At 37.0% G+C, this 27653-nt stretch overlaps 1 protein-coding gene across 1 annotated transcript in view; it reads left to right on the forward strand.

Annotated features, from left to right (window-relative positions):
* CALCR (calcitonin receptor) overlaps window positions 1-27321 on the forward strand; it is a 72744-nt gene extending 45423 nt beyond the window's left edge. The window contains exons 4-14 of the mRNA XM_005876082.2: window positions 2299-2449; window positions 4156-4266; window positions 9377-9489; window positions 11099-11190; window positions 13365-13491; window positions 17582-17735; window positions 21164-21224; window positions 21310-21376; window positions 22098-22316; window positions 23662-23703; window positions 25264-27321. Coding sequence (XP_005876144.1) covers window positions 2299-2449; window positions 4156-4266; window positions 9377-9489; window positions 11099-11190; window positions 13365-13491; window positions 17582-17735; window positions 21164-21224; window positions 21310-21376; window positions 22098-22316; window positions 23662-23703; window positions 25264-25578 — 1452 coding nt within the window. The 3' untranslated portion in view covers window positions 25579-27321. The remainder of the gene's footprint in view (window positions 1-2298; window positions 2450-4155; window positions 4267-9376; window positions 9490-11098; window positions 11191-13364; window positions 13492-17581; window positions 17736-21163; window positions 21225-21309; window positions 21377-22097; window positions 22317-23661; window positions 23704-25263) is intronic.
* The last annotated feature ends 332 nt before the right edge of the window (window positions 27322-27653 follow it).

Genomic DNA, 27653 nt, shown 5'->3' on the forward strand with positions numbered 1-27653 from the left:
TGCATGAGCCATGGACAGAAATGTCCATGGTTTGTGGGCATCTCTTCACTAGCAAAACATAACTGCACAGGCCACTTCAGTGGTTTTGTGCTCTCTTTGCATACAGAAATTTCCTTCTCTATCTGAATTTGAATTATATATTTTATTTGAAGGACTTGTCTATAAAACCTTTTTTACCCATCAATTTCCTTTCACAACACTCATTATATTCCACATTGATGCTCCTTAGAGAAAAGTAATTTTTTTAAACAAAATGACATTGATTTTAATTACTCTAAAATACTTCACATTATTGTGAAAAAAAACTGCCTGTATATTTATTGAATTCTACCAAACTGCTTCCAAATGGACCTTAAAGTATCAGTTTGAGTCACAACATTCCATTAGCCTCATCTACATCAATCAAAACCACCCACTCACTTCCTCTCCCTTATCTGCAGTAATGCAATAGGCTTAGGACAGTGCTTAGCACATAGTGAGTGCTCAAAAAAATGCTAGTGATGATCATAATGACAACAACAATGATGAGAAGCATTTTGATGATGTTTCCTTAGCTGATCCCCCTGTTTGCTTTGAATTTATTATATATGCAGCAGTTTGGGTGTTTACTGCTTACGTAGAAAGTACATAGGATATCAACCAGGCATCTGATCCCACCTCAAAGAACCAGGACTAATACTTTACAAAGTTCTATTTTATCCTTTGTTACTTTGAAAAGTATAAGTAACTGAAAATTGCCAATAATTCTTACACATACATTATTGCAAACAATTTCTCTGTTTGCAAACAGTTTCTGTTCAGATGGCTTGCTAGCACTGCCAAAACAATTCTAAGAGGGAACTACCTTCTTCCCGGTAGTAAGGTTTATCTTTCCCCACTTGTCCCCTTTCTCAGATCCCTACCAGATTTTTCTAGTAATATAAGATAAAATATCTGGGCTATTTGACTAATACTATTCTCCATTTCTTATATTCAATTATGCCTTCATGTTTTTATTCTTTGAGAAAATGCTGTGAGTTGCTCTTTCTTGTTCCATTATGAGATGATCTAGCTAGCCCATACCTTCAGCTTCCTGGTTGGTCTCTCCCAACTAATCAATTGGACATCTGAAGCCTCCCACAAGAATTTTACCAACACTCTCCACTCACAACCTTCACTGATCAGAAAGCTACAAAATAACTTTATTTCATTATAATTGCAATAACATTAGCTAAAATGCATTGAGCCTCTCATGTCCCACCACTTTGTATTTGTTTTAGCCAGGTTCTTTAGTATCTAATTTTTTTACTCCATTTCTTACTATCAATACATTTTGGAAAACTTCAATGTTAGATTAATGAGACAGAGAAAAGCCAAATAAAAGTATGTTTCAACACATAGAGAGGCAAAGAGTGTTCCTAACTTCTGAAGAAGAAAAGGCAGTGCAGGCTGAAGCTTGCAAGTCTTCTTAAAAAAAATCTCCATGCAGAACCTGGATGTAAAAAATCACAGATTCAAACACCACTAAAATGTCATAGCCACAAAAGAAATTGGCTACTCTAGGAACACAATTAGACAGTGATCTTTACACACACACACACACACACACACACACATACGCACACATATTTTGATAAACAACACCTAGGATGGTGATAAGAATTAATTGAGACTGACAAAACAAATGTCAGACTGTACCAAAAATGCAAAATATCTAAAAGTAATAATCAAGATTTACATTGATTTTCACTCATGCAAATGAATGACTCGGTATAGGTGATCTGTTGATTAAACCAATTAAAGATATTAAGGCCAGTTATTCAAAGCAGAACATCTCAGAACAGATTTGTTTGTTCTTTGTAATAAATAGAATAAATTTGTGGCAGTGTGCACAATATAAGCACAAATAAAAACCAGCTGAAGAAATCCAATAAAAAAGCTTATTTAGTGCACTAATATGTATATCTAGTTTAAATAATATGATTAATGATTCTTAAGAGTTCCAAAGACAACAAAGTTGATTTAATATTCGTATTTTTTGGAAATTAGGTTATTTTCTTTGTATACATCTAAACTTACAGTAGCAATATAATTTTTAAAATTTTGTATGATAAAGATGTGCATGACTTTGTATGGCTGCTATACATTTTCAATAGTGAATGGAATGAATGTTATAAAGCAAAAATATTCCACATGGAGATTATGTATAATTGTTTATAGGAGGAAAAATAAATGTTTTCAAATTTTTTATTGTTTCATTTATTTATGTAAACACCCATTCATACTCTCTATAATTAACTGACTTCTTTTTAAATACAGTTTCCAACCCTTCTTTCCTCTGTTGAATCCAAAATCACCGCTCCAAAAGCAGAGGACTCATTTCTGGTCAGATTAGGAAAATGGAAAATGCGGGTTGCAGAGGCCAAATGCCTACACCGAATGGAAAAGCTACCCCCATACCAAGGAGAAGGTAAAAAGAAGGATGTATGTAAATATGTGTTTCAAATATCATTGAAGGTTTATTTTCTTCCGTGAGTAAATATATATTGACTAATTTTAATTTAATATGCCAGCAGTTTTAACAGTGGTTTTCATACCATAGTATTTTTGTGCATTATATGCAGCAGACATGCCTACTTTCTTTGCTCAAGTTCATCCAAAGACTCTCTGGCTAACATCTGCATTTAGGACAAAATTACTACAACAGTATTCACACCTAGCAAGCAGGAACAATACAGGACTAAGTGAAGGAAAGGAATTAGAAAATGACAAGAAGGGAATTGGAAAATGGTGGGCAGAAAATGTGCCTGAGGTGGAACCTGATAAAACCTGGTCTTATTTGGGTTAATTAGGCAGTGTCTTCCTTTACCTGTCAGTTCGTAACTCATGCTAGTCCTTCTCCCTTTCTACCTCCAGTTCCCAGATGAACTGGAAAAAGACATCTCCCAGGCAGAATTGTTTATCTAGCACCTTCTCTAAACGCTCTATGTGATTGCCCAAATATTCTCAGGGCCAAGCATATGTGATTAGCTATAGAGAGCCCACGGGAAAACAAAAGGGAGAATGTAGATGGCCAAGCATGGCTACGTCCATTTAAATTCTCTTCCTTGTCCCATAAATCATTTGAAAAAAGCCAACAAGATCTTGGACACCCTTGTATATTCTAAGGACAACACTCGTGGGGGGGGGGGATGTTAAATATACTCTATTACTAGACATGGTTTGTCTTCAGATAGCTAAAATTTTAATTTGTTTAAACAATAAACCAGGTCGGTTTTTCTGTCTGAAGTAGTTTCAGTATTTTTAAGAACCTGAAAAGGCATTAGATGCAACTCACCACCAAAAAGAAACCATTTCTCTGAAGTAAATGAGACAATAGAAACACAAAGATGGTATTTTCAGAGACCAAGTGAGTGCAGTCACCTTCACTTCTATCTTACTAGTAGTTACCTCAGGATTGTGCTATTATTATTTAAAACTTTTTATTTTAGAACTGCCTTTTATACTCACACAATACTCATTCTTTTGAATATCTGTGTAGAGATAAATCTTCATATTTTGGAGTAGATTTAATTTTTGAAAGCAGTGAGAAGCCACTTGGAGGCAACATTGATGAATACAGAAAGTGATCAAACTGAGCACTATTTTAGCCATTAGTAAAGTGTTACTCTAAAGCAATAAGACTGTTTCTATGTGATCCAACTGGATGCAAATGCATCTTCAGTTGGAATTTTGAACCATTTCATCACCCTTGAATTAGGAATAGAACCATCCAAGGAAACCACTTTGAAGATTAGTGGTTAGTAAGATTCATATGTTCCAAAGCCATATCGTTTTTTTCAAGGTAAGCTTATCCAAGGGTGATTGTGCATATACTTTCACAAAAGTTTTCTTATATCACTTTCAAAGATGCTTTAAAGGAGAGAGTTTGGATGAAAGATTCCATACAGAAGACGTGTGCCTTTTGATGAACAAATGGAGAAAACACTACAAAAATGTAAATTCCATTTAGTGGTCAGTAAAGTTAATACCATTATTTTGTGGCTACTGCTGCAACTGTTGTTTTTTTAATATAGTTCCAAAGTGAAAAGCCCCAGAAGAATTGTCTATGCACTATTAAACCCCGCTAAGTCAATTTTTGACAATGGCAATGCTAATTTCTTTCTAAATGGCCAGGTCTGTATTGTGATCGCATGTGGGATGGATGGCTGTGCTGGGATGACACACCGGCTGGAAAAACAGTCACTAAGCAATGCCCAGATTATTTTCCCGACTTCGATACAACAGGTAGAATATTTATTTTTATATTATATTTTGCTATGAAGCTTTTAGAGTTTTCATGGTCCTCAAAAGAAAATCAGATATAAAATATACATACCTAGTCATACTCTACACAGTTTAGCATGTTCTGAAACATTTCCATAAATGAAATACTACCTGGTTGCACAAATCTAACAAGCTGTCCTTATTTTATATATTTATTTGAATTTTTTTTATTTTTAGAGAGAGGAAGGGAAAGGGAGAGAGAGAGAGAGGGAGAGAGAGAGAGAGAGAGAGAGAGAGAGAGAGAGACTGGGGAGAAATTGGGCGAGTGAAACACCAATCTGCTACCTCCTGCATGCCCCCTACTGGGGATTGAGCCCACAACCAGGCAGTGTCCTGACCAGGAATCAAACTGGCAACCTTTCTGTGCACGGGATGATGCCCAGTCAACTAAGCCACACCAGCCAGCAACAAGCTGTCCTTACTTTAAGTCACGTTACTGGTCAATTGTGCACACTGGTCATAAATTCCATTACATTTTGAATAAAAATTCATTTTTATATAATTTAAATAATAAATATTAAATTTGAATTAAAAATTCAGTTACTTTTTCTAAAACTGTGATCCATTCTTAAAATGTATGGTTTCTAAAAATGTTTTCAATTGTCTCACATTTTAGTGACTTATGCAAATGCTTGATCTAGCGTTTGTGAATACCAGGCTGGTATAACATGCCCAACAGAAATTTTATATAATGATAAAAATTATATAAAACCATGATATATAAGAGCAAATAAGTCAGAAGGTGTTAACTATAGATACCAGATTTCTGTTCCAGCAGATTATTAAAATATGCTCAGATAATAAAACAAATACTGTTACAATGAATTGTACTAACACCCAGCTCTGTGTCCTGCACAATATGAAGAGTCAACAAATGTATGTTTAGTAAAATAGTGACACCAAATTCACTTTAGTTATAAAAGTAACATAGGAACACTTTTCATTGAATATCATTTTTTTCCTTTTCAAAACATTTTCTTATATATTACAGTAATCCCCCCTCATCCGAATTTTTGCTTTCGTGTTTTCAGTTAACCGTGGTTATCCTTAGTCTGAAACTATTAAATGGAAAATTCCAGAAATAAACAATTCATAAGTTTTCAATTGTGCAGCACTATTCTGTCCTGTCCAGGAAATTAATTATCTCGTTGTCCAGTGTATCCACTCTGTATACCATACTCACCCTTTAACTCACTTAATAGTCATACTTAAGAGGCTATGGAAAATCAACTTTGACTTGAGTTGTTTGGCCAGAGTTTCTACCACATTTCAGGGTCAACAAGCTCATCTAGTTAGTCTCACTCATTGACTATGAATGGCAAGAAGTTACTGCCTATTGACTGACAGTGAGGACATCAGTTAAGACAGAAAACAACAGTCAGATGATAACTGTAAGCAAGAAAGTTTCTGGAATCCAGATTAAAGTAGAGAAATTCATCTAACCTCAAGACAATGTTTGGGAGATGCTGTTTGTGCTTTCTTCAAAGTTGAGGTCCTAAATTCTACTCCAGTAAGACATAAATAACGTAAATTAGAGGGGAAGGGGCATTTTTAAAACCAGTTCAGGTCAGCCACTTCCGGGAATTCTCATTTTGATGGAAAAGTTGGGATGTGAAGAGAGAAAGGGCTTAATCCTGTGCCCCACTCATCATTACATTCCTGCAAATTCTAACTAAATGCCATTTGATGGTAATCCTCCAGGTTTGTACTGACTCCTCCAGATAAATGATGCTTCATTAATCTTGTTCGACAACTACATTAGTGGTAACTTGATTGGCACAAAAAGCTGTTCTTCAATTGAGGCTACAATGCCCGCTCCAAAGCAGCAATGAGCTCTTGCCAAAGTGGCTATAATTATTGACTAAAAGACAAGTTTTTGGTCAGCAGAACAGAGATTTCCAGGCATAGATCCATCTTTTCAGCCTGGTTTTTGGATAGAACTACCTCAGGTGGGGGACAAACCCACTTCAAAAGAAAAGCACATCTTAAAAATACCTATAATTCAACAAACTTACATTCTTTAGGATTTTACGATTAACCCAAATCTATGTCTTGATCATATACAAAACAGTTTAATAAAATGGCAGATTTCATTTTAGACAAAGTGCTTGGTAAAGACAGGTAGATCATGAAAGAGTGGATAACAGTATTGAAATTCAAAAGATGTTAATAGTCTGAAGGAATATGTTAGTGTAAAAAGCAAATTTAACAAAGAGATATTTAAGACCCTGTCCTTGGAGTCGAACACTTAACATTAATGGCATAGAGTGAAGATGCCTTTGGATAATGATTCTCAACCCTGATACCCTTGGAATTAATGAGGTGTGTTTTTTTTTAATGTGGATGCCAGGTACCTCTCTAGACCAATCAAATTTGAATCTCTGGGGATTGGGCCTAAAAATCTGTGAACAGCTCATCCCTGTGAATCTAGAGCAGCGGTTCTCAACCTGTGGGTCGCGACCCCTTTGGAGGTCGAATGACCCTTTCACAGGGGTCACCTAAGACCATCGGAAAACACATATATAATTACATATTGTTTTGTGATTAATCACTATGCTTTAATTATGTTCAATTTTGTGACAATGAAAATACATCCCGCATATCAGATATTTACATTACGATTCATAACAGTAGCAAAATTACAGTTATGAAGTAGCAACAAAAATAATTTTATGGTTGGGGGTCACCACCACATGAGGAGCTGTATTAAAGGGTCACAGCATTAGGAAGGTTAAGAACCACTGGTCTAGAGTGAGGGCAGTCCAAACTTAGAATATTTTAAAGGGAAATGGGGATGTTTGGTTAGAAAGGGATATCAAAATAGACATATTCTTTCTTCAGATATTAAAAACTTGCCAGGGGGAGGAGGACAAATTGTTGACAGCTGCAACAGTTAGAACAGGAAATGCCTATATCCAGACTTTAGTTAAATCAAAACAAAGCAATGATATTTCCTACAGTCCTGTCCATGATTGGAAGGTCTTCAAAACAGATACCTCTCCTCCATATAATGTATTTTGCCGTGCATAGCTACATAACTTGGTTAAAACCAAAGTATGGTTATTTTAATAAAACAAAAAACTACTTGCTGACAATAAAATGCTACGTCACAAACCACTTTTTAAAATTACAAGTAAGCTTGGAATGGTCATCATTGACAAATAGTATTAACAAAACCACTGACCAATTTCCCGTGTCAATTTTTCTGTGCTGGTTAGTACTAACCCTTTTTCAAACATTCTTGGTGTTCACTTCTTTATATAGTTTTGGTCCAGTGGCTTTCTCAGCACACAATTCAAAAATTTTCTATTTAACTTTGTAACAGATTTACGTTAAGCAATGATGATTCTAATGGGTTGCTTGAAAACAACTTTGATTGAAAGTTTAAATAATTGTTAGAGTAGACACAGAAACAAATCTGCAATTTACAGATTAAATCTTGTGTTTAGTCTGGTAGTAACTATTTCAGTAATACAAAGAAAAATGATAAATTTCATCTAAAAAATGCCAAAGATGAAAAGATTTTTATACTAACTTTCAGCATATTTACTGACTTACCAAAACAACTGATAGAAAACTAAATATTATCAGATTTCAGTGAAATTTTTTAACATGAGTTGTTTCCTTAGCCTTTAAAACAATGTCAATGTCCTCCAAATATTAGCATATGATTCTGACTTCCACATCTCTCTGCTAACAAACAAACAAAAAACCAAAAAGACAGTATAATAGAGTTATCTATATATGGGACAGATCTTTGCCTTTGTCAATGATGAAAAATGCTTAAAAAATATTTTCCCTAAGAAATTATCAGAAATCAAAACTTGTCCAGAGTTCCAAATATACTTTTAAAATCTCTTTGCATATTATACCAATTCATGGTTGTTATATAATCCCTCAGGCAATAAATACATTGCAGAGGTACTTTCGAGAACTAAAGAAAATCTGAACAACTCAGATTAAATTTGACAAGTGCATTCATTTTAATATTTACTTGTTCATTTATTTTATTTTATTCAGAATACTTTTTCTTCCAATTGTGTAGCTAATTAGGTTGGAATTTAAAAACTATCTTGTAGTCAACAAAATTATTTATGATTCTTTGGGTCAGTGGAATGGAGTATACATAACCTTTCCACAGGACAGGACTAGAAGGTTAAATGCGGAGCTTACTAGCCCTGCCATAGCTTTGGAATTGAGTAGACCTGGATTTGATCCCTGGCCTCAGATGTACAATGGGAAGGCTAACACCCCCTTTAAATGGTCATTATTAACATTTAGAAAATAATTCTGCAAAGTGCTTTTTGCACAGAACCTGCCCATTGCAAAGGTATAGATCTCTCATATGTCAATCCAGCTGCATCAGCAAATTTCACTATCACATAGGAGATGATGTAAAAAGTCAATAGTGAAAGCTAAATCTATGAATCCCTAATATATTCTATGTGGGACAAAGAGAGATGATTTCAGTAAAATTATTTTGAGGGGCATCAAAATGACTTCTTGATACATCCCCTAGTTTTGGGTTTCTTGGTTCTGTTGAATTTAGTCATATGAAATTGCCAATATTTGATCATTTGACCAACAAAAACTGCAGTTTCATAAGTCAATAAATATTGCATATAAATGAAGAAAAGTATGTCTTGCTCTTCTCACAGTTCTATCAAAAATCATAAGTTTAATGTCTGTTAAAAATAAAAATAAAAAATAAACAGGACATAAAGTGTAGGTAGCACTTTGGAGTCTGAAAGACCTGGTATTCAATCCTAGCTCACCCACTATCTACTGACTTTTTAAATTCCATAACCTCTCTGTCTCTGTGCTGTTTGTAAAATGGAGGTAGCAGTATCTGTTTTACAGCGCTCTGCCAAAGCTAAAATGAGATACCGTATATAAAAACGTTTTGTATAAAACATCCCAAAATCTAATAAGTTCATGGTCGTCTCCATTTACTGATACTCATATTCAAATCCTATTAAGTGATTAACACTTTGAAATTATTTTAAGCCTTAATTTATTATTTTTCCTTCTTGTTGTTTTGAAATGGTAATAACTTATGTCTCATTAACAGAGGTGGCTGTAAAACACTGTGAAATAAATGGAACTTGGGAACTAACTGCCGACATGAACGAAACCCTGACTAACTACAGTATGTGTTACGCTTTCTCTGATGAAAAAATGAAGGTAGGTTCTACTTCAAATTTCAGTATTTGGTGATAATGCACACACACACACACGTATGAATACATAACTGCAAAGTATCTGCTACCAAGCTGCTAACTTATATTATAGAATAAAATCAGATAACATATATTTAATTCTTTTCCATTTAGAACATTCATTTTGGTGTTTTTTTAAAGTGGATACTTAAGCACCAATTTCCTTTTTTTTCCATGTTGGTGTTTAGCATGTATCTGTATCCCATTCTGTGGATAAACTACATTCACCAGTTGATGGACACTGGAGTTGTTCCCAGTGTTTGGCTGTTAGGAATGATGCTGCTGTAAACCTTTGTGTTGACATGTATTTTCATTTATCTTAGGGCTTCTTTCCTTGATCACTCTTTCCAGGGGGATTTAAAATTGGTTTCTCTTTTAAGAACCAAATTTTCTTTGTTATTCCACTCAATTGTATATTCACGTTCTCTTTATCAGTACAATTTCTTTTACATTCTTTGAGTTTAATTCTTCTATAACTCCTGTAGTTGGAACTTTAGATCATTAATTTTCAACCTTCTTCATTTTCACATATGCCTTTTAGTCTTTAAATTTCCCTCTATGTACAGCTTCACCTGTATCTAAAAAGTCTTGGTATGTCCTTATGAGTTCTTTAATCCAATGGTCATTTAGAAATGTATGCTTAATTCTCAACAATATGATAGTGTTTTTAAAGTTATCTTTTTATTAATGATTTTTAAACTATTCTGGTCAGTGAAGATGGTCTTTAAGATTTCAATTATTGGAAATATGTTAAAATGTGCTTTACTGATTAGTGTATGGCATTTTGGATAAATATTCTCTGAATATTGAGTCAGCACCTGAAAAGAATGGTATTCTGCAGATGTTGGGTGCAGTGTTTATTATGTGAATTAGTAAATTTTATTGATCATGTTATTCAAATCTTTACAGCTTGATTTTTGTCTATGTGTTTTATTGGTTACTAGGAGATAACAATTTTTGCTTTATGTTTATATGGTATGAGTTTATATTATTAGGTGCATAGAAATTTAAAATTATTATATCTTTCTGACTTAATATCTGCACCTATATGATATTACACCAGTTTTCTTATGACTAGGGTTAATCTGAGTCATCTTTTCCCATTCTTTTACATTCAATATTTCGGTATCCCAGTATTTAATGTTGTTTCTTATAAGCAGCATATAATCCCTTTAAAAATCATCTAGTCCAACCAAATTATTTTATAGGTCAGGACTACTGAGGTCTAGAGAGGTGAAGTGACTGACTTTATGAAAGTACACAAAGACTTAATAATAATAATCTGAGTGAAGAACAGCTCAGATAAATCCAGTCCTGTGCTCTTCCCACAACGTCATGCATATTCTTAATCTCATAATATTCAATCTATTCATCCAGTTTATTATAATTCAATATAATTTAATTCTTTGAAATACTTGTTCTAATTTTAGTAGGTTATTTTAAAGGAGGGAAACAGTTGTTGATTTACACTGATATTTAAAAATAGAAACTACTTCCCCCTTCTATCATCATTTATTCACTCACAGCATTTGTGTTTGTAACTATTTTTGTTGTTTCTGCTATTGTTATTCCAGCACGCATACATGATGTTCTATGTGGCTGTTGTGGGACACTCTGTTTCTCTTCTCACCTTGACAAGTTCGCTGGGGGTTTTCCTGCGTTTCAGGTAAGCACCCTCATAGCATCTGCTTTTTCTTTCTTCTTTAAGATACTGAAATAAATGGAAAACTGTAAAAGTTGGACGGGGGAGGGGGATCTTCTGCAAATCATAAGAGATATATGGGAGTCATGAAGTAGCAAGAAAAATTATATTAATTATCGCACTAAGAGTAAATAAGCAATTACATAGTATATAAGGTCCCTGAAGGCCAAAGCTATCTGTTTTGTTCATCTATATATACCTAGAATCTACCAGAAGGTCTAAGTTATAGCAGGTAAACAGTAATGTATGTTGGATTATTGAATGAATTTTAATAAATTTTTAAAGTATCTTTAACTCACTTCAAAAAGTTCAGTGTAAACGTCATCAAGGAAATGCAAGAAAACGTTTAACAATTAGCAGAAATTATATTGAAATTATTCAGGGTGGTTCCAGTTCTCACAGGACATTGAACATTAACCAGTCCTTTAAGTCAGTGTTGTACGTCAGCAGATCGTTGAACTCTACCTGACTAACAGAAAACCAGGCCTGAGCTTAGCACTGTGTGATGCCTTCATCCACACTCCTCGTGCTGGATGATGCCAACTGTCATTGGTTTGTGCCATGCCGAATCCAATAATGAGACCAGAGGTATTTGCCTCCCAGTGAGAAGAATTATAAAATGCCATTATGACTGTAAGGGAAATGGCAAGTCACAGGTTTAACAGTGCAGTAGGGAAGAGTTTATGCAGTGTAATTGGGTATGATGTTTCATATAAAGCATTTTTTTCTTTTTAAATCCTTAAATTTACAACCTACTTTTATAGCACTATTATAAAATCAATTAGGTTTGGTTTATTTAACAGACTTTTCTGCTGCTAAAGTAGTACATGATAGTGTGTGTGTGTGTGTGTGTGTGTGTGTGTGTGAGAGAGAGAGAGAGACAGTTCTCTAAACCCCATTCTGCATTCCACTCCTGCAACAAGTGCCAAATTTTAAAATATTCTGTATTATTTACTGATGCTTGTGCTTCCTGAAAACTTGAAAAATGTAGCTACAATAATCAAACTGTGCTCTAACACATGAACTCATTACTTAAACTTACTTTTTGCTACAGATAATTGAGTTAGAAATATAGGAAAAGCATTGTAAGTAAAACTAGACTACCCTCATATTTTATCTTTCATCAAAATTCTTGGGATTCTAACTTTATTCTATGAATAATTTTTAGGGGTAGTTATTATTATTAATCTTTAGCATCATTAACAATGCATTAGGTTTTCACATGATGCTACACATTTTTTAACTGAATCAAATACGGTAAATACAAGATTTACATTTATCTAAGATAATCATTCCACTTTTGTTATAGCCCTTCCATAGGCTCTCTTCATTTGCATCAAAAAGTGAAATAGGATATTTAATCATGCTTACTCATATGAACATTCGCACAAATACATATTAAAAGTTTATGAAGGAACTTTTAAAAATCCAACAAATTGCTTAGCACCCAAAAGGTGGGACATGGCTATGCAACGAGGATAGGTATCGACAGATCCAAACCACAGGATGCCTCATAATGAGGTCAAATTTGAGCCTATTTAAAATTCTTTGCCTGTGCCTGAGCTCCACCATCAGGAGGTTGTGGAAAGTAGGAACTACGAAGTTGATTCCAATTGGATTATGAGAGATGAAAAGACTTCAGAGCAAATGTCAAAAGAGAAGATGAGGGGAAACTTCATAAAGTCTGTGTATGTAAGGGTCAAGGACATGGATCCAATGCTTTGTCACAGGCCACCTTCCTTCTTACTTCATGCTCTGTTATCCCACTTGCCACACAGTTTCTGCCTGGTTACATCAATAAATAGTTGACTTTTCATCTGAAGCACATGCCAAACTGTAACAGTTTCTCCTGTAAGAGTTCTTCTCTCAATTAATTTCGCGACATTTATTCTAATTAAAAGTGGTTTTATCACCCATTCTTTCACTTGTTGGGCAAAGTCACCTGAGAACTGAAAGGTGTGGGAAAACTGTTTTTAAAACTCAGGAGTAAGAGGTCTTATAGATGGGACCAACCTCACTTGTTTCAATACATTCTCTCAACGATTGCTAAAGGGAATATTAAAAATACTGCCAAAATGTTTTTCCCCCAGGTATTTCAACATTTTAGCACTGGTTAATGCTGTTACTTTTTCTTCTAGGAATCTTGCCTGCCAACGGGTTACCATGCATAAGCACATGTTTCTGACTTACATTCTGAATTCTATTGGTGTCCTCGTCCACCTAACCCAAGTGGTCCCCAAAATTGAGTACGTGAACTCGGATCCGGTGAGCACTGCCTTATTTGTTTTTAATTCTATTTTTAAAGATGTAGCATTTGTAAATAGTTAACATGGTGTCATTGTTTGTAAAACTAAATGAATCATTTGAAATATTGCATTATTCTTGAAAAACTGACATTCTAGAAAACATTAGATTAAGGTCCTCCATAGCCAAGAAGAGTAGAGACAGCAAATAAAAACCCAAGAAAGGACAAAAAAAAAAGCGCAAAACTTTTTTAGAAAGGGAAGTTGTTGGACATTTTCAATCTTCAAATATTAATTGAAATTGCAACTAACATGAAAAGTTTAACCGCAATCCTAATTAAGGAAAAGCACATCCACAATCAGTTCATCTATCTGTGATTCAGGCATATGTCTACTTTGAAAAAACAATATATCATTTTAAAGACAATTTATCTCCTAAGCAAATTAAAGACAGAGTTATGGATTATTTTTTCATTTTGACCCAATTCTCAGGTCACGGAGTCAGCAGTTAAGAGGCAAAAAGATATTCCTTCCCAGTGCCCAGGGGGATATATTTTAAAAAGAAAGTTATTTCTTGTAAAATGTGGCTGCATCATTCCAACTGTTGTTGCACTACTTCTGTTAGAGTACATTTTATTGGGGGCAAAATAAAACAGTGTTCTCACTCCTCAATGAGGAGTCCCCATGGGTTCATGGTCCCTCTCCCATCAGAGCAGTCAGTTTCTTTCCTTGGGAGTTTTTAGGTTAAGCAGGTTCTCTCCTGTAAAACCAAGCGTGAAAATTCTATTCCTTCGCATTTTTTTAAGTTAAACTCGTAAGAACTCATGGCATAAATAAGGGCTGAATAGATCCTCAGTTTACTGAGTGATGTGAAAATTGCCCATTGTCATCCATGTCATTGGAGCATTTCATTTCCATAATATTTAAAATTTCATTTATTGCTCTCTCTGCTTATTTCATCATGTGGAGAGTCAGGAGACAGAATTAAAAGTATTGTTCTTGCTGCATCTAAAGGAAGTGGCATCCTTGTCACTTTCTGGAAAGAAATGTGTCTCTGAACTTTTTCTCTGAATCTGAAAGCTACAATACAGGGAGATTATTAGTTTTTACTGGGAACCTGAGTTTTTTGCACCTCAAAAGCCAAAACAATCAAGTCACATTTTCTATAACCTCCTGTATAAGGAAAATCAAATGAGTCCCAAGTTCTGAAAAACAAAGTGAATTTCTTCTCATTTGTTCAGGACACTTGAGCCACCAAACTCTGTTGGAACTTCATCCTAGTCATAAGATGATCTACCCAGAATGGATGCTCAGGGCTGAGGCAGGAGAGACCCATGAAACCCAGGGAGGAGAACGGACTCCTCCTGGTAACCCAGAGGCAGCTGCTGCAAGGAATAGTATAGAAATGTGAGGGAGGGGACAGGGACAGCAGAGTGTTTGAGATGAGAGATCAGTGGCAGATAAAATTACATTGGAGTTATCCATTTTGTAGGCTCTGGAAGCAGTGAGATTGGGAATGAAAAACTGTAATGGATTTGAGGGACAGTGCAGAGAGACTATGCCAAAATGTGAACATGGGATATAGTATCCCACTCTGGTCGTTGATGCTACTTCATATTACTCCCATGTCAAAATCAATAAATGGTATTTCATTAAAGATCAGATGATGTGGAAAAATAGAGAAGGCTTCTTTATTCTCTTTAAATTGAATTACTTAAAATTGGATTTGAAGAATTTATTATGGATTTTAAGTTATTCCTAAAAGGGCCACAGGCATCAACCCAATTTCCAGTTACTCTTATCTGGTCTATCTGGCTGGTGCCTCTACAGATAAGCATAGCTTACAAGTGGTCTCTTGTGTCATGGTTTATGTGGCGAGCCCTCATCTCAACATTTGCATTTCCACTGCTTTTAGAAAGCTATCGTGAATTTAGTGCAGAACTTCTTATAGATTTGCTTTCATTCCAGTTGAAGTACAAGGAGTTTCGTACACTCCTTTGGGGTATGTTGGTTCATTGGTAGAACACAGCTACAGAGCAACAGTCAATCTGGTATTTGCTGTGCTTCGCTGGCTTGCTCCAAATACTGTAGCACTGTTCTTGCTGAACTATAGAATCTCAGATCCCAGCTCTTCTACTCCCTTCCAGTTCATTCTGTAATCTTGAGCAAGTTACTGAACCTCATTGTGCCTCGCTTTCCTAATGTGTAAAGTGGAGGCAGTAATACCCCTTCCTCATAGAGTTGTTTGTGAGGATTAAATAAACCAATACACCTAAAACCCCCAACAGGGCCTGGCACATAGCAACTCTCAATTGTTGCCTAGTATATTATTTATATTATAGTTGTTCCATTGTCATTAGGCCTTAGCTTAAGGCTTAAGCCCTTGTCATTTTCTGTGACATCCACTTTCATTTCTGTGATACACAGCATAGGAGATGTGGAAACTCAGAGCATTTGTTAAATTCTGCTTCAATCCAAAAGGGCCTAAGTATAAAAGCAGAATGCAGGGAATACTCAGAGTTTTGTAAATCACAAATAATCAAAAAGGACTGTGGTCTGAGAATATAAAACTAGATCAGTCATGGCCTGAGAATCCCCAGAGAAGAGTGATAGAATATGCTCATTACATCATATAGAGCAGTGGTTCTCAACCTTCCTAATGCCGCGACCCTTTAATACAGTTCCTCATGTTGTGGTGACCCCCAACCATAAAATTATTTTCATTGCTACTTCATAACTGTAATTTTGCTACTGTTATGATCGTAATGTAAATATCTGATATGCAGGATGTATTTTCATTGTTACAGATTGAACATAATTAAAGCATAGTGATTAATCACAAAAACAATATGTAATTATATATGTGTTTTCCGATGGTCTTAGGCGACCCCTGTGGAAGGGTCGTTTGACCCCCAAAGGGGTCGCGACCCACGGGTTGAGAACCGCTGATATAGAGAAAGACTCGAGCGTAGCAAGCTGTTAATTCTTATTCCCCTGCTGCATTGCCAGCAGACTTTCTTTTCCACTGTGTATCCTGCTTTTCTGTTGACTGTATTTTTGTTTGCTGAACATTTCCAGAATGCTTCCTTGGCCACTTCCTGGATCATCTTCCAATGTGCTTATCTCAGATGGGACTTTTTTTCTCCAGTGCTTCCCCTCTCATCCCAAACACACCGAATCATGTCTACAGTTCCACAGACTCAATTCATTTTCTCTAAGGCTTTATCAGAAATCAGCTCAGGATTGCATGACACAGTCACATTTAATTAAAAATGTTATACCTTTAGATTCCTCTGGAGACACTTCAGTACTTCCCTACAAAGTCAGTTAATGCTGACTTTCTGGGTGGGGGATTTTCCTCCTTCACTCAGCTAGCTTTAGAGAATGTACACATTGACAGTTTTCAAGTTGACCGAACCTTTTTGCCCCTTAGTTTACCGACTCCACTAACATCTTGATAGGAAGTTCTATAGTTCCTCCTCCTGAGGTTTTAGTGTATATATGGGTCAAAGTCAGGAAGGTCCCATTGCATTGTGACTCTGCTGGAACAGGGAGCTTATGCTCTTGGATGATTGAGATTATCAGCACTAAAAGGCCAGCAAGTAACTAGAGCAGAAGTCATCAGTTGGGTTCAGCATAGCTCCTGGATCATATATGACAAATGCATCCCCTGGTTATCTCCTCTTTGTGCCTGAAGAGATATCACCAACATATCAATGAACTTCAGGAGCAGCATTAACCATTTCTGGGTAATTCACTTCATTGGCCATAGAAAAGGCGCTTTAAAAGTCATGTGACAGATCCTTGGCTCAGACTCATTGAAGAAAAATAAATTTGTCTGATCCATGCAAGTCACCAAAGTGTAATAGAAAAAGAACATTTTAGGGACTAGGCTTCCATTCCCCTAGATGGCTGTTTATATGTAGTACAAATGACCTATGCACCATGACTCTGATTTGTGGATACAGAGGGTGGCATGTGTTAACAGATGCTCGGGGACGCTGAATATGGGCTGAATGCAGATACTTTGACTCATTGTCACATTTACCCTCTGTTTACTGTCAAATCCTTGCCCGTATCTTCCACTGAGTATCTCCATTTCTTTCTGACAGCTGAGCTGCAAGATTCTGAATTGTATCAACCATTACCTGATGTTATGCAATTATTTCTGGATGCTCTGTGAAGGGATCTATCTGCACAAACTCCTTGTGGTGAACGTGTTCAATGGGGAACAAAACATGAAGTGGTATTATCTCTTGGGCTGGGGTATGTATTTCCTCCAACTGAGTTTTGAGCCACTCTCACCTCTATCTGTATATTTATAATGTTCTTGGAATCTTGGTCTGAGAGACCAATCAGGGGCCCTGGTCCTTTGAGATGCTGGAAAGAGTTCAGTCTCTAAGAGAACTTGGTAGAAGCCCTTTAACAAGTTTATACAGACTGTGATGAACATAGGGGTCAGTGCGGAAATGGGGGGATATGATTATGAACGTATTCAGGTAACCCAGCTAATGGATAGACAGAAACCATACTCTGGTTGAGAGAAGATCTGAGTAGGCCCCCTTTCAGCTTTATTTTTCATCTGTTTGTAGAGCAAAGGAGAATTCCACATTTTGAATTCTGTATGTCCTCCACCCTCACCCACATCCCTTCCTCAAGAACATTCCTTCCTGTCAATCCAACAGCAGGATTCCTCCACTGACAGGTCAAGAAGTGGAGTTTAGATGAGCAATAGATGTAACAACATAGGCCTCCAAATAGAGCCCATATGACATCATTGCACATGGTAATGGCTTTAAAATCCTATCCCTGGGTTGCTTCAGCTGTGACCGCTTCTGTAGATTGACTAAGGCAGGTGCTATGGTCCATGAGGACTCTTTAGAATTGTTCCCCTTCCCTCAGGGCTGCTAACAGCCTAGCTCACCCTGGTTACAATGGAGCAGGTAGAGAATGAGGTAGTGAGAGGGAAAAGGCTCTGGGACAAAAGCACATGCTGCTTTATTTAAAAAAAAAATCCCATGAAACTCCCTTACCAGAGGAGGATTCTTACTGGAGGGCCAAGGCTGCCTTTGCTCTCCCTTGATAAGATGACGGTGACTCGGAGCAGAGGCTGTGGAGTATTTTCATCTAAGCCTGCCCTTTACTGCCACATTTTGGGAAGCTCCTAAAAATATGGATAAGAGAGAAAGTATTTACTGAGGATGGAGGATAATCCAAAAGCTTTCTAAGAACATCAACCTTAATATTTAAATCCCTGCCCAACAGACATTGTTACCAATTGTATAGAAGGTGTCTGGGAAATCATAGAAGCAGATCAAACAAATATTGCCTAGGGACAGCTCTGGTATAGATTGTGAACTGGACGGCTCACCTTGTGGGCCACGCCACCCTGGGGAGAAGCAGCAGCAGCCCAGAATCCCGTTTCCTTAACCATCTAGTGAAATTAGAAATCAGGTTTCTGACTAATCTACTGGCCCCGCCACAGGTGCTAGGTTCTCCTGTTCTTCTCTGTCCTCAAAACAAACCAGAATACAAAGATCAAAATGGGCTTTTATTGTTGTGTGTGTTTTTTTAGCTCCAGCCTTGCATAAGAGGTTGCTCTTTCCTTCCCCTGCCCTTCTCAGCCTCAAACACACCCTTTCAAGAATTTCTAATCTTCCAAAAGCTGGTCATGCCAAGAATCAACTGGATATAATTTCAGCCTCCCAGTAGCAATTCTGATCATCACAAGAGTAATGATTGGTGCTGGTCAGATGCCTTTCAATTGAAGACCTGAAAATAACATCTCAACCAGGCCTGCCACATACACCCCCACACAGAGAGACACCATTTCTGTCTGATCTATTTTACTTTTTTTGAAATAAATGTATGGCATACTTCTTGTACCAGTTTTGACTATTTAAGAACACCCATCTTCCATACTCAACAATTTTTCATGGAAGAAAAAGGATGTACATTTATTCTTGCCTGTGACATTCGCAAGGATGAGGGCACCCTGGAAGGAACAATTTATACTGCTCTTTCCATACTGTTACATTGTGAATTAGTTATAAAAGCTTTCAGCATCATCATCATAGACAGATCAATGAAGACATATGCTTAACATGCATAAACAATTCAAAGGAGAAAAGGAACAAGTTGTTCAGCTGTATCAAAAAGAATGTAATGAGCTCTGGCCAGGTGGCTCAGTTGATTGGAGCATCGTTCCAGACAGCAAAAGATTGCAGGTTTGATTCCCAGTCAGGGCACATACCTAGGTTGCGGGTTTGAACCCTGGTTGGGGTATACATAGAAAGCAACCCGATCGATGTATCTCTCTCACATCGATGTTTCTCTCTTTCTCTCACCCTTCCTCTCTCTAAAGTCAATAAACATATTCTTGAGTGAGGATTTTTTTTAAGTGCAGAAAAAGAGGTATCCTGTCTAGAGGAAGGCAAAGAGCCATAGGAATTAGCAGATTTGTGGCCTATACTCCTCTATGTAATATGTAAGAAACACATTTTCCTTTCTACAAAATGATGAGATGAGAGTGAAATCTCCATATGCTTCTCTTGTTGTCTAATTAAAAGTATGTATTTCAGAATAAATCCAGGGAATGAATATCTCTAAACCCAAGTGGGAAAACAGTATGTTAGAACTGCTGTGGATACAACGCAATTATGTCTTGTATAAATAGTCAAACTCAAAATTCTTTCAGGTCAAACATTTAATCGATGTTCCTATTAAATTATATGCTTCATGGGTTTAGAAGGTGAGGTGGTTCTCTGGTGAAAACTCAATATTTTCAGGCACTCTCTTTTTGCATATAATTCTCAGAAAATCAAAGTGTGTAAGTCTAATATACTTCTGAGACACATTTCTTAGCCTGATAATTATTTAAAAACTCATTCAACAGATTTTTCAAACCAAATTAAGTCATACTCTGTTGTACATGGGTACATCTGAGAAAAACAGATAGATTTTTCTTATGAAAATCACAACTGTATTCTAGACAACCTGCAGAGAATGAACATTTATTTTTAAAAAGATGCAACCTGGTAGGATGCATTGCCAGTAACTATCTCCATCATTCTGTTTATAAATTCAAAATTGTTTCCACTAGCACTTTAGGTGTAGGCAGAGAAGTCAATACTACGCTGCCTTCACAAAGATTCTGCAGCCAGAACTTACACTGGCTCTTCTGAAGTGATCTTACTGAAAGAGAACAGGATCGATGCACATGACACAAATAGGAACACAAACGGCCGAGGAGGAATACTGCAAACACTAACAAGGCTTTCAGAGCAATCACACGACCACTTCCACATGCTGTCCCAGGTCACATCCCTCCAGGGGGACCAGCTTCTCCCCATGAGAGAGCCCAGTTCACACACAATGAAAGGCTTTCTAGTCTAAGTCATCATCATCATCAAGACAAAACAATGGTAGAGCAGTCCTAGGGAGAGTAGACTATACCTACCATAATTATTTGGGTGCTCTTAACCAAACTCCCTGAAAGCACATGGTATTTAACCAAGAACATATTTACCTGGTTTGACCAAAGATAATTTGTGCAAACACATCAGGGAAATATCTTGACAGAGATGTTAAATTTGCCACGATTTTTTAAAGTAAACTACCATTTTCCATTCAATTATAGTTGTAACTTATGACCAGAAAACCAGGTGTAATATATACTTTTTTTACATTTTTAGGGTTCCCGGTGGTGCCAACTATAACCCATGCTATTGCTAGGCTGAAGCACTTCAATGACAGGTATTGTGGCAGTTTTTAGTTAAATAAATACATGTAAATAAAATGCATCTATACTGATATATTCTCCCCCCACCCTTTTTTTCAGCTGCTGGATGAGTGTGGAAACCTATCTGGTTTACATCATCCACGGCCCTATCATGGCAGCACTGACGGTGAGAACTGCTTTTTAAGTCTATTGCTAACAATGTTATCTCTGAGGATTTCTTTGAAGATGGTTCTATATAGCATATATATTAAAATTTTTAAATGAAGCTAATTAAATGATGATCTATAATAAGAACAATTTGATTTGAGAGTCTTCAGTTGAAAAAAATGTTGTATTTAATAAAATGAGAGGGGGTGCATAAGCTCGTTTCTATACACCCTACACCAAAGGTTAAGTTTTTTTAAAAAAACAATACTATAACCAAATTCTCTTAAAGGTAAAGAGCAAGGGCTGAGGAGTGTTGAAGATGTTACAGTTAAGAAAGTGAGGGACAGCAAAGTCCCCCTGCACTTTTTCCCCTGGGCTCTGCCCAGCAAAACTATCTTCCACTTTATCTTTGATACATGAGCCATCACCCTACCTACCAATGATCATGCACTTAAAGTATTTCATGCACTTCACATGCATTCCCATGCTGTTTCTAACAGCAGCCCTTCAAAGGAGATACATCACCGGGATATTTTACTCATTAGGAAAACTAGATCCAAAGACTCAAGTAAACTCACTCAAAATCACATGACTAGTAAGAATATGCCCTTTGAGGCAGTCTCACGTCCTGTGTAGGTCATCTCTGCTCCCCACATTGAATAAAGAATGAAGGAAAGTGGGTGTCCTTCAGTGGTACTGATCTGGATGGTCTGCTCATTCATAACATCATATCTTTGCAGGTCAACTTCTTCTTTCTGCTCAACATCCTCCGTGTGCTCGTGAAGAAGATTAAGAATGACCGTCAGCATGACGGCAGACGGTATCTGAAGGCAGTGAAGGCCACTCTGTTCCTGGTGCCCCTGCTGGGAATCCAGTTTGTGATCTTACCCTGGAGGCCTCACACCAAGATTCCTGCCCGAGTCTATGACTACGTGATGCACTTTCTGAGTCATTTCCAGGTAAGGAAGCCACGGGTGTGTTTATTCCATACCTGCTCAGCTAGGTTACTATCAACATAGTCGCTCACACCTTGAAAACACAGAGCAGAGAAGCAGATGTTGTATCTGGATGAAATCCTTCCACTGGACCCAGAGCTGGAAGCTGTATCCCTCTTAAACTGGAATCCAGTTTTTTTCAGTTATTTCATTTGATTACCTTGACCATGATTAGAGAGGTCAGGACCCTATAGAATATCTATAAGGTCAGCCATACCTGCAATGGTAGGCAGACTCCAGAGAATGGGCGTATTCTCCCGCTTGGTAATTTGCAGAACCTCTTTTCATCAGTAAACATTGAATCAGTTTTGCGATGAGGTGTAATGAATCTGCACAGAGCCATTCATGGCTTCTGCTCTGTCACCCTCCATTGGTCACAGGGGTGTCAGGAATCCATCGGTCACGTTCAGTGACTGTAAAGGGAAGTGCATTCAGGTCTGTCCTCTTGTGGGAGAGAACAGAGTTGGGCTCTCAGGAGCTTCCCCAGGTCTGCCACACAAAAATGGAGAATGGCTGTTTTCATTCACTCTGCCCCAGGTCCACAGACCCACTGAAGACATAGTACTAGGTATTTTGAAAGCAGGTTGGGGCATGGAGGGTCCTCAGGCAGAGGTGAGTCTGCCACAGGCTCTTAGGCCAGAGTTTTGCTGTCTTAATTATAAATTTCAAAGTAATTATACTTGCTACTACTGGAGGTCAAAATTAATAGGGCTAAAAATAAAGTTTAGGGATTGTTTTAATAATTGCTTTGGCCATTTCTATTGATAATTAAAGCTTAAATGTAAGGGAACTTCTGAGAAGTGGCCAGGATCTCAGAGGTCACTTAGTCTGTGTCCTTCTTTGAGAGACGAACTTGGCTGTGGGTACAGTACTGCACTAGTTCACCGTGAAGACAAGGGCACAGTCAGGCCCACAGCCAGGCACTGTGACACTCGTGCCTGCAAAAGTTTTCTTTACTAAACTCTACAAGGTCTCAGTTTTTTAAATTAAGTACAAAACATTCTTTTCAAATCCACTCTAATCAGCATCTTCTGCTATAAATCTTCATGTTAAAGGCAGCAGCAAATTAACCATACTGACCAGAGCTATCCTTTTAACTAAAGGACAGAATTCTTCTAACAAGAAAAATACAAGGCATACTCTGGTAGTGAAGCACTGAATATGAGTGGTAGTAACTGCTTTTCATCAAGCCTTGACTTGCTATCGAAACAGTAAAATGTTCCTCTCCAGAGTGACTAATTATATTGATGGCTAAACAGTATAATGCACACAAAAGTAACTCCAGCTCTACCCTTCCTCCTCTTTACAGGGATTCTTCGTTTCGATGATTTACTGCTTCTACAACACCACCGTAAGCATGCCTTTCACATAATATCGCCACTCGTTTATAGAAAGCCAATACTTCACAGTTTCCAAAGGGCCTTTTTTCATGTGGCCTCACTTCTACAGTTTTCCTTACAGGGTTACATGACTAGCCAAGTTGTGTTTTTCTACCACTGAGTCTTTTCTATGCTCGTGTGGCACAATTGCAGATAGTATTCAGACGGGCAGCTAAGTCCTGATTTGCTTGGATTGCACCCTTGATGCTTCAGGAGCAACGAAAGTCTCCTTGTTGTTTTTTGTTTTTTGGGGGGATGTTTTTTTTCAGATTTAATGTCCTTATTCTTGGATCAAAGCAGCATCAGACTCAATCTGTGGTATTGTAGAAAATAATTGCCCTTATTAAAGTGTAATTATTGAAACCTAGCCGCTTAAGGCCCCATTCTAATATGTGTGGTTTACAAATTAACGCAGATTGTCATCTCCACACAAAAGGATAGGTTATAATTTTGGAATACAATGATAGAGGGCTATGAACACTTCTGTAGTAATAATTTTAAAAAATTAGGCTTCAAACCCTTGGCCTCGTGCTGAGCTGGGTACTTAATTAATATGCATGGCACTGCAATGGGGATTATTTGAAAAGGGCAGGTGAGAAGAAGCAAAGACTTCCTGTTTTATTTCCGCTGGGTACTTTTACAAACTCATCTATACTGACTACTGTCTACCTTGGATACTTCTGATTATCTGTTTAAGTTTTATTTATAAGGGCAATGTTGGTATTTGAGAAATGCTGAATGGGTGGAAACTATCAGTTACCTTTGTCTGGGGACATTGCTTCTCCAAAAATATGCTGAAACAATATGTTTCCTAAGTCCTCAACAGCGCATTTGGTGGCTCCTAGATTATAAACCTGATTTTTAAGGACCCATGTTTAAAGGAAAGAACAACCCAAGTAAAGTCATGCCAATTCTTGGCTAGTTCGAACAGGAAAATACATTGTAAAAAAAAAAAAATCTAAATCCTAAAGAGAATTGTTTATGTATTAGAAGTCTATCAATAGAAAGAGATAATTTTATCCTGAAAAGATTGTCACTCCGCTAACCAGAGTTCTCTCTGGCCATATCAGATAAAGGAAAATCAACAAAATTATAAAACCCAGAACTGTGCTATGATTTGCATATATATTTTCATGACCAATAATGTAGAGGTTCAGATGAAAGCTTCTGCCTTGTCAGAGATGGTAGCAGATAAAATGTTTTCCACCTCCTTCTCCCTAATATGATGTCTATGCCATATATTGAGTGTGAAACCAAATCAAATTTCACTCATTGAACTTAAGAGCTAAAGAAGAAACCTTTGCATAGTAGCAAGTAACCTTGCCCATGATAGCTTAGACAAGTAACAAGTGCTCCAATTTGCAAATTCTTCTTCTCTGCACAGCCAGAGTATATACCATACAGTTCTTTAGATCAGATTTACAATTCAACCAACCACTTTGAACCTCTGATAAGTTCCAAGAATTGTGCTCCTAAAGTTGGCTTGGGTCATTTCTGACAATTATATGATAACAAGACTTTTTCTCTTCCAGGTCCAAGAAGCCCTGACGCGCCGTTTGCAACTGTGCAAAATCCGCTGGGAGCAGCGCAACGGATACGCCAACCGCCGGCAGAAATACAATATTATGCTGGCAGCTCTGGCTGCAGCTGCGGCTGCAACCAATGCTGATCCTGGTGATATCCCCGTGTGCATCTGCCACCGAGATCCGCGGAACCACGCAGCTGCCAACAACCTGGAGGGGAACAACAATGACGTCCCATACGAAGTCGAAGCCGAAGTCAACCTGGGCGAGGAGATTCATGAGATCATCCCACTGGAAATCTTAGAGCAGGAGTCATGCGCTTAAATGTAAAGCAAATACAGCATCATGATCTCTGAGACTTCACATCCTGGGAGAAAGTCCACCCATGCTTTTAAAGTGATCACCATCCTCCCAGGAGTCAGATATATCATTTGTGAAGAATTGTTAAGTGATTTTATCCATAGTGAATCTGAAGAATGTTCTTCTTGGTACTATTGCTATGGGAGACAGTCTAAGGAATGGAGTCTCCCACTGCCAACACTTGTAAATTCCATCTTTCATCTAGGACTGAAATGCAGGTGTAATGCAAGCAAGGTATCCAAGGAAAACAATTAAATTGACCTAATTCAGATCCAGGGTGCTCATTGTAAAATCTTGAGCCATTTATACCTTTAAAAATCAAAATCACTGTCAATATTTTCACTTTTAACTCTAAAATTTGAATTAGAATATTTCTGTATTTGGCTATGGATCTAAACTTCTAATCTATTTATTTCAATCAATTCCGATGTTACTCAGATGTTTTACCATCCACACCATGTAAACCACACAAATTACAGCAGGACCTCCACAAGACAAAGCGGCTTTCTAATATAGAGATGACCAAGAATGTAGGGGAAAGATCTGTACTTGGCCGGAAGACATAATGCTTTGAATGAGAAAAAAAAATTTTCTTTGAGTCAATTTGCTCAAAACATTAAATGGGCCCATTTGTGAATTGGTTTGTTCACATTGTATGCTCAGCCTGGTTTTGGATAATCCCCTGTCCACTGGGCAGCCCTCACTTTTGTAAGGAATTGGCCTTCATGTTGAATATGCTTTAGTTGCTGACATTTACAAATTGGGAGGTCACAAAGAACCCTTTGCTAAATTTTTCACAAAACTGCCAAAAATGTAATTCCTAATGGAAGAGAATATTCTCTTTAAAGAGAGTGCTCTACTTTCCTAAATTCTAAGATTTGTAAAGAAAACCATTCCAAATTTTATAAAGCCAATTACCTCACCCTTGGGTGCTATCTAGCAGTAAAAGATAATTCGAATTGATAACTCATCTAAAAGTCTATTAACTGCCATCCACTCAGCTTCACAGCTTAGTAAGATCCCAGTCTTTCCCAGGAAGACTCAATACGGCTAATTAGAAATCAGTTTCTGGTTGACCTCTGTTTGCAATGATTAGCCAAACCGGAGGAGGAAAAAAATATGTAACCACTACAAGTTTAACCATATACAAATTTATTTAAAATAAAAGTAGTTTCTCATTGAAGCCCAAAATTATATTCCCATATCTCTCTTTACATCCTCAGTATAAAATCTTCAAAAATCCCTGAATAAATCAGTATCATTAATGGCACCTGAAATTAATATGTGAATTTGCCACAGTAATCAGAGTGATCATTATTCAATTGGTATGCTAAGTGAGGAGATACATCAAAACCCTGCAAATTTTGTCTAATCTATGATATCTTATGCTACTGCCTAGAAGTGATTTAGTTGTGGTAAGACAAAAAAATTAATTTGTTTTGGTTACATATATAGTGCACCCCCATTCCCACCCCCCAGAAAGTATATTCTTTCAGAAAAATATTTTGGATACTAAAGTAGCTAAGTCTCCTTTGCTGAAGGTAAGGGAGAAGTTATAAAGAGGGTATTTTTTCAATCACAGTGTTTATGTAGTAGTCTATTTTTGTTTACAGACATGGAAAGCAGTGTATTTCAGGCAGCTCTAGTACAACTGTGATAATATTTTGCTAAAATATTCTAGATGTTATTTAGCTAATACAGTAGGGGCTGACGAACAAAATAGCTTATTATAGAATTGCACATTGTGCCAAAATTGTGAAATGCTTATGCTATCTATATGTATAAATCAATACATCATATGTGATAAGCAAAAAGGTGTGTATTTGCATATTTTTCTAACGAAATATATTATTTATCTTGTCATTCATTCATCTCCTGCTCATTCCATGTTCTTTTTCATTTCAGTCATGGGCTGCTAACATCTCATCTGGTTAACACTACAGCAGAAGTTAGAAAACCATGTGCAAAACCATTCAGGTTATTATCTTTGTCCGTTTAACCATCTTCGGCCTGCAATATGACTATAAACTCTGTGGCAT

Source organism: Myotis brandtii, unplaced genomic scaffold (genome assembly GCF_000412655.1).
Source record: "Myotis brandtii unplaced genomic scaffold, ASM41265v1 scaffold48, whole genome shotgun sequence".
Classification (NCBI taxonomy): domain Eukaryota; kingdom Metazoa; phylum Chordata; class Mammalia; order Chiroptera; family Vespertilionidae; genus Myotis; species Myotis brandtii.